The 16,093-nt window shown below is 43.2% G+C and overlaps 1 protein-coding gene across 4 annotated transcripts in view; it reads left to right on the top strand.

Annotated features, from left to right (window-relative positions):
• VIT (vitrin) overlaps positions 1-16,093 on the top strand; it is a 159,095-nt gene that overhangs the window by 91,126 nt on the left and 51,876 nt on the right. For all 4 annotated transcript variants that reach the window (XM_033939193.1, XM_033939195.1, XM_033939194.1 and 1 more), the window contains 2 exons: positions 3,288-3,350; positions 5,711-5,767. In XM_033939193.1, coding sequence (XP_033795084.1) covers positions 3,288-3,350; positions 5,711-5,767 — 120 coding nt within the window. The remainder of the gene's footprint in view (positions 1-3,287; positions 3,351-5,710; positions 5,768-16,093) is intronic.

The raw sequence follows: 16,093 nt of genomic DNA, 5'->3' as shown, positions 1-16,093 counted from the left end.
GGCGGTACTTGAGAGAGTCCAAAGGAGAGCAACGAAACTGGTAAGAGGGCTGGAACACTGCCCATACGCCGAGAGGTTGAATAGGCTGGGGCTCTTCTCTCTGGAAAAAAGGAGGCTCAGGGGAGATATGATAGAGACCTTCAAGATCATGAGGGGCATAGAGAGGGTGGATAGGGACAGATTCTTCAGGCTGAAGGGGACAACAGGTACGAGGGGGCATTCGGAGAAACTGAAGGGAGATAGGTTCAAAACAAATGCAAGGAAGTTTTTTTTCACACAAAGGGTCATGGACACTTGGAATGCGCTACCGGAGGAAGTGATCAGGCAGAGTACGGTACAAGGATTCAAACAGGGATTGGACGGATTCCTGAGGGATAAAGGGATCGTGGGATACTGAGAGAGGTGCTGGGATGTAACACAGGTATAGAAAGCTAACCAGGTAATAAGTATAGATACCCAACCAGGTTGTGCATGTGCAAGACCGGAGGGTTAGGACTTCGATGGGAAGATAGGACTCAATGGGGAAACCAAGGTGGCAAGGGGGCCCCTTCTGGGATTCAGACAGGTCGTGACCTTTTTGGGCCACCGCGGGAGTGGACTGCTGGGCAGGATGGACCTATGGTCTGACCCGGCGGAGGCACTGCTTATGTTCTTATGTAGTCAAAGTTGTGGTGGGAGTCACTACCTTAATCGGTAGGTACATTAACTAGCTAGGAGAGACCTAGATCTTCCATAGTTTACTGGAAGCTGTTGGAACAAGTGCATATATATTAAGTCCTCTAACACAAACAGCTGGTTAGGGTTACCAGATTTCTTCTTATAAAAAAGAGGACACTTGGCCCCGCTCTGTTCTGCCTCAGTCCCGCCCTGTTCCATGTTTCCTTCCCTGAGCTCTGGGCTGTGTCTAGAGGGCTTCCGTGCATGCATGGACGCCAGTGCTCATGCTCGCATGCATGTGATGTCATCACGTCAACATCTGCAGCTTGGGGCCTTCCAAAACCCGGACAAACTGCCGACAAATATCTTCCTACTTGGGGTCACAACATTTATTCCTACCAGAACACCTGGCCATGGTCACACGTGCACAACACAGATAAACCCTATGCAAATACAGGACCACAAACTAAAAGTCTAATCTAATCTTCCATTGCTGTGTCACACTAACCTAAGCAGGCTCTAGTCCTAATATACACAAACAAAACCCTAAGATGCCAGACTCAGTCTGCATGCGCCCCTAGTAGTTGCTTATTTGTATTTTAGCACCTTTCTGTTTTCTTATGAGTGCTGCTAGAAGAGAGTATGCTTCTAGGTTTAGTTTCTGTATAGAATAGAGGTCTGCACGGGAATGGGAATCCCGTGGGTCCCGCAGGAATCCCCCCTAACCCACAGTACTCCCACGGGAACACCCCTCTAGCCAACGGGACTCCCAAGGGGATGGAAGGCTTTGGAAGCAGGGTTCGTCCATATAATATAATGGACACGTCAGCCTTAGTAAAAGAGGGGGTTTATAAGTTAATTACCTGAACAGAAAACAAAACAAGGGTTTCACCAAAGAGATTCCACAAGGAAAACAGCAGCGCAAACACAAAAGAAACTGTGGAATTGATGATCCTGTCAAAAGTAATTGCTGCTTTTTATGGGGACGGGCGGGGATGGAGGTAATTCCTTGCGGGGATGGGTGGGGATGGAAAGGATTCTGATGGGGACGGGTGGGACGGAGAGGATCCTTGCGGGGACGGGTGGGGACGGAGAGGATCCTGGCGGGGATGGATGGGATTTCTGTCCCCGTGCAACTCTCTAGTATAGAAACCTGTAGCAGTTAGACTTATTCTGTTCTTTCAGAAGGAAGAACATTGATATCACCAAGCACCCCCTGCCGCGCACGCCACCCCTTCCCCTGTAGCTCTAGGTGTTCACCGCTGCAAGCAGCAAGAACTTCAACGTGCTCTTTGCAACTCTGTTGGCTCTCCCTCTGATGTCATTTCCTTTGAGCGGCACCCGGAAGTGACATCAGTGAGAGAGACAATGTGGTTGCAAGGAACATGTTAAAGTTGTTGTTTGCAGCGATGAACAACTAGAAGTATAGTGGAAGGGAAGGGGGGGACACCTGTTTGGTGAGGAGAGGAGTGGGAAGAGGCAGAGGGATGGGGAGGAGGAGGGAAGCTAGCACCCCACCAACATGGCACCCGTGGTGGACTGCCCCCCGCCTCCCTTTACTACGCCACTGAATACAAGGTATGAAAACCTTTACAAGACACTAACATCAAGTGACTTCCACCTCCAGTGACAAGGCATACTCTTGTTCAGGTTCAGGTTCAGTTTTATTTCATGTGATTAACCGCTTAGGAAGAAAATCATCAAAGCACAGTACAATTACTAAGAGACAGGACATGAGCTCTCCAAAAGGAACTCCAACATTAAAGGAAAGTCAAAAGAAAAAGATAAAAGCACTGCTGGAGAGAAGGGAGATATAATAGAGACATTTAAATACCTATGTGGCATAAATGCACACAAGTCGAGTCTCTTTCATTTGAAAGGAAGCTCTAGAACGAGAGGGCATAGGATGAAGTTAAGAGGTGATAGGCTCTGGAGTAATCTAAGGGAATACTTTTTTACAGAAAGGGTAGTAGATGCATGGAACAGTCTCCTGGAAGAGGTGGTGGAGACAGAGACTGTGTCTGAATTCAAGAAGGCCTGGGATAGGCACGTGGGATTTCTTGGAGAGAGGAAGAGATAATGGTTACTGCGGACGGGCAGACTTGATGGGCCATTTGGCCTTTATCTGCCATCATGTTTCTATGTCTCTTGTTGTTGGTGACTAATTTTTAGATGCAAGATGTATTCCCACTAGATTTTCCAACAATCATAAATCAAAATAACACAAGCAATCACTTTGCGAATGAGAAATGTTCAGTACCCAGAACTCCTGCAAACGAGCCGCTAGATAGTTTTCATGTGGACCATCATCACGCTCCCACGTCCTCCTATAAATGAAATTATATTTAAATATTACTGTTAAGTTGAAGCCAGGAACTTATTGGAATAACTGCAGGCACTCAGATGCCTCAATTTGAAATGCTGATCAATGTTCAAAGCAGCTCAGCAGGAGAACTTCTTCAATAATAAAATGCACCCTGTTCTCACTTCAAAATGTCTGCATTCTCTAAGACATGTACATGGCATGCCATTCTTCTTCATGCATTTTCTTATTCATTTTTGATATCCTGGTAACCTCACTGTAGTGGCCTATAAGTGCTTAAACTATCTCTACTTCTAAAACCATACAGGTTCTCCACGACAGGATTCTGCAGCCTCTGTAAGGAAACCCACAGGTCCATCCACTAGTCATGGTAAGTTAATCATGTTCTACAGAACAGAAGTTGTAACTATCTAATTTGACCAATATTTTATATTTCAAAAAGCCTACCAATTATGGCATGGAAGGTAATTAACTTTTTTAAATAAACATTTGTTACAGGGAATATTTCTGCAAATCAATCTAGTCCTAGATTCAGAGGCAGCTAGATGAGGCTAAAATCTTTTCACAGGTGTGATGGCTTAAATAAAAGCTGCTAGGGAGTCATTCTGTCAAACAAGGGCTTCTTCCTTATATGGTAGATTGATCGATAGCAGTAGTACCAGGAGACTACCATTAGGGGTCATAACCACCATTTTGAACTCAAAGCAGCTATGGGGTAGGAGTGGAGGCTGATCATTCCTGCCCCATTAACTTGACTACTAAGCTGACCCTTGAGTAAGAACTGGGATTAGGTTGTGGATTCATAGAAGGATCTGGGATTGTTGAAGATTTTAGGGATGTTTTAGCTGAGTGAGTGCTGTATTTGTTTATTTGGAGGGGAAATTGTGCTTGTAGCTGAAATGGAGGAATCAGATTAAGTGTGTGTGTGTGTGTGTGTGTGTGTGTGTGTGTGTGGTGGTGGGGGGTGAGATCTTGGGAAGTGCCAGATGGGAAGAGTACCTGGACAGTGGAGGGGTACTAGAGCCACACTACCAGACTAGGGTGTGTGTTCTGCCCCCATGTTATGTGGGCATTTGCTCAGTTTCTTGTATAAGAACTAGTTAAGTGTTTGTAATAAATGTATAAGTAATGTGTGCTCTGTGGACTTAAATTCCCAGAGGGCTTTGCTTTCCCTGAGAGCCAGGCTGCTTCCACAAAGTATAAGCCAGCCTCTTTCTCCAGTCTTGTTTTGTTTTATTTCTATTTATTATCTTAAAAAAAAAGTGGACTAACATGGTTACCACACCTGTTCATTTTGGACTCCTTTTACTAAACTACAGAAGAGCTTCCTACTATAAACCGGCGAAGTAAATGCTCCGACGCTCATTCAATTCCTGTGAGCGTCAAAGCATTTATCTCCCTGGCCCATGGTAAGTAGCTCTTCTGCGGTTTAGTTAAACCCAGCATTTCTAAAAATTACCAGATGCCTGAACTTTTCTCCCTTTCCCAGCTGTGATCAGTTTGCATATCCAATCACAGTCCCTAACACCACTTATCAAGGTCGTCACATCAAATTTACAGGGGGAGATAAGCAAAAGTCACAGCTCAAAGGCCTGATTGAAATAATGGTTTTCAACCTTTGAACTTCTTACAAGAGGACTGAAATCAAATCAAAGAGTAGCTCATTCCAAAACTTGGGAGTTATTACTGCATAAAGTATGTCTAGGTGTCTCTAAGCATGTTTTTTGTATGCGAGAATATCACAAGTAAGTTGTGTTATAAAGATAACAGTGAATGAGACGATGTGCAATGACTGAGCACTAGAGAATGACACGGTGACAGAATTCATCACTGTTCCTGTCCCCGCAGATAACTGCAGGAAACCATCTCCATGTTATTCTTTAAGGCGAGAGGGAAGAATCAGAGTATGAATGGTCCCTGCCACTGACCCTCAAGCCTTGCATTGAAGAATGCTGGTGTAGAAGGGCTAAGGTTGAGATAGACAGTAAAAAATGACACCGGATGGTTTCCCGCAGTTATCCGCGGGGATGGGAACAGTGATGAATTCTGTCACCGGTCATTCTCTACTGAGCACATCTTTTTAAGTTAAGTTGGTAAGCCGGAGTAAAATGTCCTATGGGCTATAACTAATGCTCATTAATGAGAAAGGAAGAGGCATGGTTGTATCAATTTTACAGTCAGGCCCTGATTCAATTGATTGTAGACATTTAACGTCTTGTAAGAGAGATTTGTAGTATTCAAGTCTGCTAATTACATTACATTACATTGATGTCTTCTTTCCCGCCAATACCTTTCAGTTCTAGGTGGTTTACAACAAGAAATTAGCCTGGGCATTCCTGGGCTAATCATAAGTGCACGCAGTAAGATAATAATTGCTAATCCAAAATTAAATTGTATCAATCTTAATGCATAAAAAATGTTTTATCACATTTGAGATGTGTGATTGGAAGTTGAGTTTGTTATCTACAACTCCCAGGAACTGGGCATAGATTTTCATAGGTATTTGAAATTAAGAAATGAATAAATTGCCAATATCCTTCTGGATATACGTATGTAGTCATATAGTCTCTTCTCAAAACACCTTAGGAAAGTTGCAGTATCAGGGCAGAATAGAATGGCATGATAGTAAAGATTAAGGATGTGAAAAATTGGTACATTCTTCTCAACCAATCATAGATTACATTATTGTTCTCAACCAATCATAGATTACATTATTGTTCTCAAACACAGGCTATACTCGTCTTCAGCAAACTGCCTCAAAAAAGGGACAAGCACAATTAAATCCAAGTAAGTATCTATTGCTATGAGAAATACAAGCATTTTAGGATTTGTTGAGTACTTGTGACCCAGATTGGTCACTGTCAGAGACGGAAACTTGGTCTGGCTCAGCATGGCTTTTCTTAAGTATCCTGTTGTGACTAGTGGACTGATAGTGCTAGTGTATTATTTATGGAGGGTAGCACCATTCCTTTTTAAATACAAATAGATTTTTACTGAACAACAAGGAAGATAATGAATATCCCTACATCATAAAGCCACATGAGAAAGTCCATAGAAATGCATCATGCTGAAAATAGAGCTGTTCTCTTATACTAATCTAATCTATGGTGATGCCCTACAACAGTGTCATGGGAAATCCTCGCCTAATCAGGTTTTCAGGATATCAGATACTAATCTTCATGAGATAGCTTTGCATGCACATTCATTGTCAATATCCATTTGAATTTTCTTGTTTGACTATACACCACCTTGTTCTGCTGTCAGTTAACGGTGGTATAGCAAATCAGAAATAAATAAAAACCTAACTGGCTGAGGATCTCCCAGGACAGGTTTTGGGAACCGCCATTGTAGAAACTATTTGATCCAGATGTTTAACATTTTTGAAGCACCATGTCGTATTGCTCTTCTGAAAAACAGGCAAGATGGCCTGACACCCTGGGTAATAATATAGATCTTGTGTGAATATTGAATCATACCACATATTTGCCAGTAATGTTTGTTTGATATTACTGTAGCATCCCTATGGTACTATGATAACAAGAATTTCCAGTGCAAAAGGAACATGAATCTTGACCACTGGGTTATTCATCTCTACCTGCAAGTTTTACAGAAGGAATCATCTACAACTTTTCTTCTCCACCTCCTTGTGTCAATGGGCAGTCCCTCATCTCCTCAGTATTTTCTTCTGCAAGTGAGTTGAGGTGTCTTTTCTTCTGCTCTGCCACTGATTTATTATTTTGGGGTTTTAATCCAAAGTGCAGTGTTTCATGGTGCCCCAGAAGTAGAAAGTGTGGCGCAATGGTTGGATCTACAGCCTCAGCACTCTGGGGTTGTGGGTTCAAACCCCGCGCTGCTCCTTGTGACCCTGGGCAAGTCACTTAGTCTTCCATAGCCCCAGGTATGTTAGATAGATTGTGAGCCCACCGGGACAGATAGGGAAAATGCTTGAGTACCTGATTGTTAAACTGCTTAGATAACCTTGATAGGCGGTATTCAAAAACCTAATAAACTTGAAACTTGAAATCTTCTCCTTTGTCCTGCTGCAGTGTGAGCTGATGCAGGAACGGCACCAGGTAAATCTGTGAATACAGTCCATTACTGTCTATGGAGACTTCAGAGTAGTTCAAAAACAGTTGTTTTAAGGTCTCTGGGGCTTCCTGTAGGGTTCCTTACCTCCAAAAAACGCTTTTCTGAATTTTTATTAACTTTAATTCAACTCTCCCGGGTCATTTTTGGTGCCAAATGCTGCCACAGTGGCCATCTTGGATTTCCCAATTTTAATTTAAAAGCCTCTATTTGCTTCAAAACACCTTGATTTAAGTAATTATTGATTTTTATGGACTCCGCAGGCCTTTCTACTCCTGTAACATGCCAGTTTTGTGCTGGATGGCCAGCTGAGGAGCATCCATGTGCCACATGCCATGTGGCATATGAAGGGGTGGGAGCACTGGACTTGGAGTTGCAGGAAGCTAGAATGTTGGGTTAAAATCCCTCCTAGAGCTCTAAAATTGTGAATTAGTGTTATCAGCTAAACACAAATGCACAGATGCCTTCTAATCCAAGAGGAGACAAGGAGTGTCCCTGTGGAGGTCCTTAGGAGATCCAGTTCAGGGATTTGACTCTGATTTTGTGTAATGCTAGAAGCTTATATGAAATATTCAGGGTCATCTGCACAGCCTAGAATTATGACAGCGACTGTCCAGGTGGGTTTTTCCTTATGAAGCACTAGTCTATCATGGCAAGGTATTCCGCAGGATCCAGAGATCCATTGAAAAAGGACTGGGATGACTAGGGGTCAGGTTAGATTCCTTTGCTCCCGCAAAATAAATCTTCAAATTTAGAGGATTCTGAGGTTCAAGTGGGTGCTACCAGCCAAGAATCTTGTGGCGGGGCCAGGAATAAGCCTAGCGCTGGCAACCCGGCTCCCGCCCCAGGCGTAGGACGGAGCGCTCCCAGGAGGACTCCCACTTGATAATCAGTAGAATAATTAGTAGTCTGCTTTCTGGGTAAAGTTCAGCTTTTATCTTTATTACCCCTAGTTCAAAGCACTGGGGTTCCAGTAGTCCCTCTGGTTGAGTGGACTTAACACAAATCATACATTCACAAGGCTTCTTCCTTATAATATAGTCCAGCCTGCTGCTCAGGCAAAAAGCCAAAAATAAACCAAAACGTTTTCTCTTTAGTTGTACTGCTTTTGTCTGCAGATACTTCAGGAAGCTTTTCTACCTGACCCACCTGAAGTCCAATGCCCCCACTACCCTTATGCTCCTGGGTAGGGGCTAGGGAACTTTATATAACCCAACCTTTTATGATTGGTGTAAGTCCCCTCCCAAAAGTTCCCTGCTTCAGGGTTACGTGAAGTCAGGTCTCTGAGTTCCGTTCAAGCTTCTCGGGAAAGTTAATTATGGTTCTCACCTCCTTCCCTTTATCTACAAGGCCTCTCTCTCAGGCTCTAATTGATTCCTTCACACAGGCTTACAGTTCTGCCTAAGGGAGAAAGAACGCTATACAAAATACATTCACTTTCATTCCCCTCCCCCATTCATACCTTATTGACTGTGATTCTACAGGAGATCCCAGGCTGCTAGATTGCACTCCATTTCACTGCTTCCAGATAGCTCTCCCTCTAATTCCATTAGGGACTCCTCGCTTTCTGAGACCGGGTAAGAACTCCCTTCAGGGGCAGCTAACGGCTGTGGAAGCCTTTCTCCTCCCTTGAACTTCTGCTTAGGAGCCAGAAGTCTGTTAGCTCGGGAGGGTTGTAAGACAGCCTGTGCTTTAGCTCTGGTCTGAGACAGAGAACTCCTAGCAGGCTCCTTCCTGCTCAGCACGGCACATCTTGTTCTAGTAGTTCCTGAATTCCCTCCTGCATTCCTTCCTGAATTCTCTCCTGTATTCTCTCCTGCCTTCTCTCCAGTGTTCCCAGCTGTGCTGATTTTATGCTGCAGGCTTGTTCCCACTCTCCCTCTGGGTTCGTCCTGCCTGTCAGCCCCACCCCTCTCATTAACCATGCCTGTGTTGGTTTTCTTTACTAGAGGTTTTGTTGGAGAACTGCCCAAGGAGTTATAAAAGGGAGTATAGTGCCCTAAGCCAGATGTTGTGGTTTCTGCCCTTCTCTCTTTGCCTTGCCCTGCCTGTTGGCTCTTGGTGATAGGAACAGGGTTACTGGGCAGCTTCCTGGGCTTAGGAATAGGGGCAGCCCTTTGCAAGGCAGGGTTTAAAACTGGGTTTAAACTGCTGACAGGCGCTTCCCTGTCACAATCTGTTGCAGCCTTGGACCAGACAGAGGAACCAATGGTCTGAAGACTTTTTAAACCAGCCGGCTTACAATATCTCTGAGGAAGTTAAGTTTGGAATCACTTTAGGCTTCCATGAATCAAATCTCTCTTATGAGAAGTTCTAAGACTCAGTCCACATTTTTTCTTTGCATCTAGAGATCACCATGATGCTGACAGAGCAGTGGAAGCCAACAGAATGCTACTTGAGGTTCGTCAGAGCCATGACAAAAATGTGCCCGAAGGCTTCTGAGTTCCAGCAATTACTTGTGCCACCTAGGGTGGATTCGCTGGTAGCACAAGTCACGAAGTATATGTCACTTCCTAGTGAAGGTAGAGTAATTCTAAAGGATGCATAGGATTGCAGGGTGGATTAATCCTGAAACAACAGCTTGAGGCTTTAGCTTTGGGTCTGAAAGCGACAGTGGAGGCTTCCTTTGTGGTGCGAACTAGCCATAAGATGCTGAGCCAGGCTCCGGCTTTAGAGGAAAGTGCATACCCCTGGTAGTATTTTCAGGTATTGATTAAGTAGTAGATGCTCTATATTATATGTTCATGGTCCTGAGCAAAGTGCCTGATTATTCTATCTCCACCCTCAGAAAGCTCTGGATTAGACAATGGGCAGGAGATTCTGCCTCTAAAGCTACTTTGAGCAGTCTTCTTTTCAATGGACAAATACTCATTGGCAATAGTCGGATGCCCTTATGGCCAGTGTGGCAGTTCATCATCCTAAGTCATTGTCAGACAGTTGACCATGTGCCCCAGGGGGGTTAAATTGTAGTTCCTTTCATGGCTACAGTCTTTACAGCCATCGACAGGCTCTTCTGCTGAGAGATCATTTTGTATTTCTAGACAGAGGTTCAGGGACTCAAGCATTTTCAATTCTTGGCACTTCTGTTTGAGTTGACAACAGCACCTTACATCTTTACCAAGGTGATGGTGGTAGCAACAGTGTACCTGTACCAGGATTCATATACACCCATACTTGGATGTTTGGTTAATCAGGGCTCTGACATGGGAACATCCCAGACAGCTGTTCTTCAGATTTACAGAGGCAACTGTGTCTCTACGCACTGTGCCTCCCTTTCTGCCAAAGTTGGTGCCAGCATTCCATGTCAATCAGGAAGTCCAACTGCCTCTGTTCCATGTAACAGAGTTAAAGAAAAAGGACAAAGTTCTGGACATGAGGAGAGTTCTTCTCCGTTATCTCAAGGTGACGAATGATTTTTGTCTATCAGATCATCTTTTTGGGATCACCAGTCCTGGCGGACCAGGGAAGTCGGCCTCTAAGGCTTCAGTTTCTAGATGGATCTGCATAACTATTTAAACTGACTACATTGGCTGTGGTAAACAGCTGCCAATCTCTTTGAAGACACATTCCACCAGAAGTGTGGCTTTTCTTCAGGGCAGAATCCTGGGCAGTTCCACCCAAGATTTGTAGGGCAGCTACATAGTCCACTTTCCATACTTTCACAAAGCTTATAGAATAGACATGAAGGCACAAATGAACACTGCTTTTGGGTCCTCGTTGCTAGCAGCAGACTGAGAGAGAATAAAGCATGGAGGCTCTGGTCCCTATAAGTCCTGACATTAGCAAGACAGGTGAAGTGGGATATATCCCGGAAAGTCCTGGCATTAGACAGGTGAAGAGGGATAAAAGGAAAACAAAGATCACTTTTCTCTTTACAGAAAAATCTGCTCTCACCCCCTGCAACTGACATCTACCTTATCTATCTCTGCAGATGATAGAAACAGTAGATTAACTATGGAAAGATATTTCACCATTAACTGAAGAGCATGCAAAGATGGAGAAATACACTGTTTTATGAGTTCAATTAGCTACTGTAGGAATAAAGCTAGAGAAAAAGCAACAGGTCCTGAGGCTGTGGGCTAGCTGTGGTTTTACAACAAGGCCCACCCAGCCAGATACCATGAAGAGATAAACAGACCGTGGTCAGAAGACAGAATTCTCAGAAGAGAGAATTCACAAGAAATATCATCTAATAGAAAGTATCGGAGATGTTTAGAGTTGGGAGGGGGGCTTGTGCTCGGAAATACTAATATGGTGGGGAAACAGGCATTTCGGGGAAAAGGTAGGTTTTACGGAAAACAGAGTAAAACATATAACATGACGTAGATAAGAATAGCCAATAAATGAATGTAGTTAGGCAGTAATGCATAAGTAAATAACCAATAAGGATGTATCATGTGATGTAAACCAACGTGGTGTTGGCCACTAAGAAATGTATAAAAACCAGGCCTTTAGGAAGGAAAGGTCAGAACAGACTTCAGAGGACCTCTAGGCCTAGAGGTCACCTTCTGTATCACCTTCTGTTACACTATATACAAAATGGTTTATTCCTGTAAGCTGTTATTGATTGGATAAATAAATATATACTTATTGAAACCAGTATATAGTGTTCGAGGTCTCATTACCGAGGTAGGCCTGGACAGCGGCCTATCACCTCAGTGGTGGACCCCGACGTTGAAATAAAGGGAACATGCCCCTTTTAGAGACCTCACTGGATTGAAGGCCTATACTCTGCTTGTCAGATTGCCAAAAGTGTGTTTCTGGGTTGCCTGCTTGTACTTATGCAGTGTCTCTACCTAAACTTCCTTATTTTCTTGCAGATTTGCTGTGTTATTTTACTTCCCCTTTTATGCGGTTTTTTCTTTCTTTTTCTAGTTTAAAGCCAGCAATGGAATGTGGTCTGCCTTAAACATTGCTTTCTCTTTTCTTACTAATCCTGTTTGTTTGTCGTTGCACAGGCCCTGTGGCGTCAGCTTTGGACTATCCCGGACCCTGGTGCAGGATTTCATGTCTATTCGCCTGGGACCGGGCTACCATCCCTAGCTGTCCTACGGGTCCTGTATAGACTGGCAGGTTGGATAGTCAGTCTATGGTCCAAAATTTATGGTTTATAATTGATAGTTTATGAGTCCGAATATACACATATATGTATATATGCTTTTGACTGGTGGGTGGTAGTCAGTCCATAGTTTAGGAATTGTTTAAGAATTAGGATATGTGTATATATGTTTATGACTGGTGGGTGGTAGTCAGTCCATAGTTTAGGAATTGTTTAAGAATTAGGATATGTGTATATATGCTTTTGACTGGTGGGTGGTAGTCAGTCCATAGTTTAGGAATTGTTTAAGAATTAGGATATGTGTATATATGTTTATGACTGGTGGGTGGTAGTCAGTCCATAGGTTAGGATAGGAGTCAGAATAGGATAGGAGTCAGAATGGTTGGCGGGTTGTGTAGTCAGCCTCTAGTTCAGGGCGTAGTTGATGTATATATGTGTTGTCACCTACTAACACTTCCGTTTTATATGCCTTCTTTTTACACTCCTTAATTTTCTTTTTTGGTACAGACACTGATTCGTTTGCTGGTTAAATTATTTTCTTTATTTCTTGTGGTCTTGAGCCAAGCCTGACATTTCCTCTGCTATATCAAACTATCACTGTTATGGTGTGACTGTTGAACCAGCTTTGACTGGTGGTTATGCTGTTTCTGTGGTCTCTGGCCACGCCTGAGTTGTTGCTACACAGGTACCTGCTCTTCTGTGATCACATTGCATCATTTTGTAAGTATTCTTATTAGTTTTATTTTTAGACTCATTAGTTTGTACACTTTGTAGTTGGATATATTGTTTATTTCTTCCATGTTGCCTGCTCCTGCAGTCTCCCACCCCCTTCTTCTCCTGCTAGCGTCTCAATCCTCCCGTTTGTATCACTCTCTGCCACTGGCAACTGCCCCTTTTCTCTCCCCAGCGTATACTCCTAACCCTTACCCTGTCTCTCTACCTCCCTTTGCACACCAAGTGCAATGACAGGCAGATCGCACTCTTACAACACATACTGGTCGTTACTCCCCTGTCCCGTGGGCCACTATCTCTCAGGCATTAGATGATATCTGTGAAACTATTCAACAGCAATGCACCCCGTTCCCCACCTTCCCCCACTTTCCAGGAACCTGTGCTTAAGTAGTGTTTTTGTCTCAGAGCCCACTATGTCTGATTTCTCCCCCTGCTCTATATGACCTTAGGAATCCCCTTGTCTTATACTTCTCTGGCTGGCCACTATTTTGTATGGGTTTTGGCTTATTAGTTCTGTTTTTATGGGTTTATTTCTTTGCTACCAACAAGAGGGGTCTTCTAGCCTTGGCACAGCTCTGAGTCTGTGTTTTACTGTAATATTTTCAGCTTGTCATGCTGTCTACAGGCTTCCTTTATTCTTCCGTTTATGCTAGCTGTCGCTTGTGTACTGACCTGTGTAACATATGGCGCTTTGTGAGACAGCGAAAGCATTGCTCTCGTGAGTTTTTGTTTCCTGTTCTTTTGTGGTCACGAACCAAAAAAAAAAAAAAAAAAAAAATTGGGGGGTGAGAGGGGGATGAGAGTGAATGAGACTGAAAGAGGAAGTATATATTTTAACTGCGTTTCAATGTTACCATAAGCTTTCATTAAACAATTATATGTATTTGAAATATCATCGCTGGAAGAAAGATGTTCGGCCGTATGAAACCCCGATGACGGATGAGCCCCAACGGAAGGATCTTGCTACCGGAGAAGAAACTGGATAAATGCCTAGACTTACCAGCGAAGACTTCCTGACTGTTGCTACCAAAGACGGGATGACCTTTATGACTTTGAACTTCTACAGCTTTAATTATGGACTTATTAATTTGCACTTTAACTCTTTTATGGACTCATGCAGTATTAGTACATATATATATTTTCATGTGTTGATAATTATTTCTAACAGCCCTATTGCAAGTTCATGTGTTTTTCTTGATTGTGACTTTATGCATTTTCATCCTGTTTTGACTCCCACAATAGCTCCCTAGTTATTTTCCCCTACAGTTGGATTCTTTCCATTCCCTTTCTTGCTGCTAAGCTGAGGAGAACTGCAGTGAAGAAGAAGTGATGAGCCCAGCTGAAGGATGATGACGTAAGATTTGATGTGGTTACCTGGACTTTCACCCCTGGCGTCTGGACCCAGCCGAGTCAGCACCAATCCCAGCTGTTTTGGAAGAGCATGGAAATAATCTAACTTGTTAATTTATCCCACCATCTCTTTTGGATGTAGTATGCTCATAACAGGATGAAGCCATAAAGAGAGAATATATTAAAATGTATCAGGTTAATTATGAACCCCTGCAGATACCTGGTTGCCCGAACTATCCCAAATGTTGAAATAGAGACCCCAACACAGACCCATACACAACATTTTTGATAATCTTGACTTGGCTGATTTTTAATGTACCTCCCTATGAAACACCAGCAGCTGATTTCCCCTCCCACGAGTCACCACCTATCCCCACAACATCAGTAATTTATGCTGATGTTTCTATCACAGCCCGGCAGGTATAAGTCATTTATTTGAAGCTTAAATGCCCATGATTTCTGCTTTACACAAAAATCTGAATCATTGACTGCTTAGCCTAGTATTATAAGCAATAAGTACACTGCGACATGTTATACTGCTCTGTCCTCGATAGCATAGCAAGGGTGGGTACTTGTCTCTTTCCTTTTCCATGGGTAATTCCTAGCACATAGCCCCGGCCCATAGGGGACAGTTTCTGATACAAACAACTCCTCACCGAATGAGCAAGGGTCAAAGCCACCTGGAGGGGCTTTGAAGAGGGGATGAGAGAGAATAAAGCATGGAGGCTCTGGTCCCTATAAGTCCTGACATTAGCAAGACAGGTGAAGTGGGATATATCCCGGAAAGTCCTGGCATTAGACAGGTGAAGAGGGATAAAAGGAAAACAAAGATCACTTTTCTCTTTACAGAAAAATCTGCTCTCACCCCCTGCAACTGACATCTACCTTATCTATCTCTGCAGATGATAGAAACAGTAGATTAACTATGGAAAGATATTTCACCATTAACTGAAGAGCATGCAAAGATGGAGAAATACACTGTTTTATGAGTTCAATTAGCTACTGTAGGAATAAAGCTAGAGAAAAAGCAACAGGTCCTGAGGCTGTGGGCTAGCTGTGGTTTTACACCAAGGCCCACCCAGCCAGATACCATGAAGAGATAAACAGACCGTGGTCAGAAGACAGAATTCTCAGAAGAGAGAATTCACAAGAAATATCATCTAATAGAAAGTATCGGAGATGTTTAGAGTTGGGAGGGGGGCTTGTGCTCGGAAATACTAATATGGTGGGGAAACAGGCATTTCGGGGAAAAGGTAGGTTTTACGGAAAACAGAGTAAAACATATAACATGACGTAGATAAGAATAGCCAATAAATGAATGTAGTTAGGCAGTAATGCATAAGTAAATAACCAATAAGGATGTATCATGTGATGTAAACCAACGTGGTGTTGGCCACTAAGAAATGTATAAAAACCAGGCCTTTAGGAAGGAAAGGTCAGAACAGACTTCAGAGGACCTCTAGGCCTAGAGGTCACCTTCTGTATCACCTTCTGTTACACTATATACAAAATGGTTTATTCCTGTAAGCTGTTATTGATTGGATAAATAAATATATACTTATTGAAACCAGTATATAGTGTTCGAGGTCTCATTACCGAGGTAGGCCTGGACAGCGGCCTATCACCTCAAGACTCATCTGCCCCACCCTAGACTCTGAGGACAGCATTGGTACATCCCATTGGTCAAGACTCGTGTTCCTTTTGTAGTGTAAGAGAAGATTAGGTTCTTGCCTTGATAATCTTCTTTCCAGTATAAAGGAACATGAGTCTTGATGCCCACCCTATCAGATATCAATTTAGTCTACTTTCTGTCTCAGACATGTATGTGTATCTCTAAATGCTTGCCTTGGAGCAGCCAAGAGAGTATGTAGATGACTGTTTTTCAA

This window comes from Geotrypetes seraphini, chromosome 3 (assembly GCF_902459505.1).
Source record: "Geotrypetes seraphini chromosome 3, aGeoSer1.1, whole genome shotgun sequence".
In the NCBI taxonomy this organism is placed as follows: Eukaryota; Metazoa; Chordata; class Amphibia; order Gymnophiona; family Dermophiidae; genus Geotrypetes; species Geotrypetes seraphini.
Note: the sequence above shows the minus strand (reverse complement) of the source record. Positions and strands in the feature narration are given on the sequence as shown.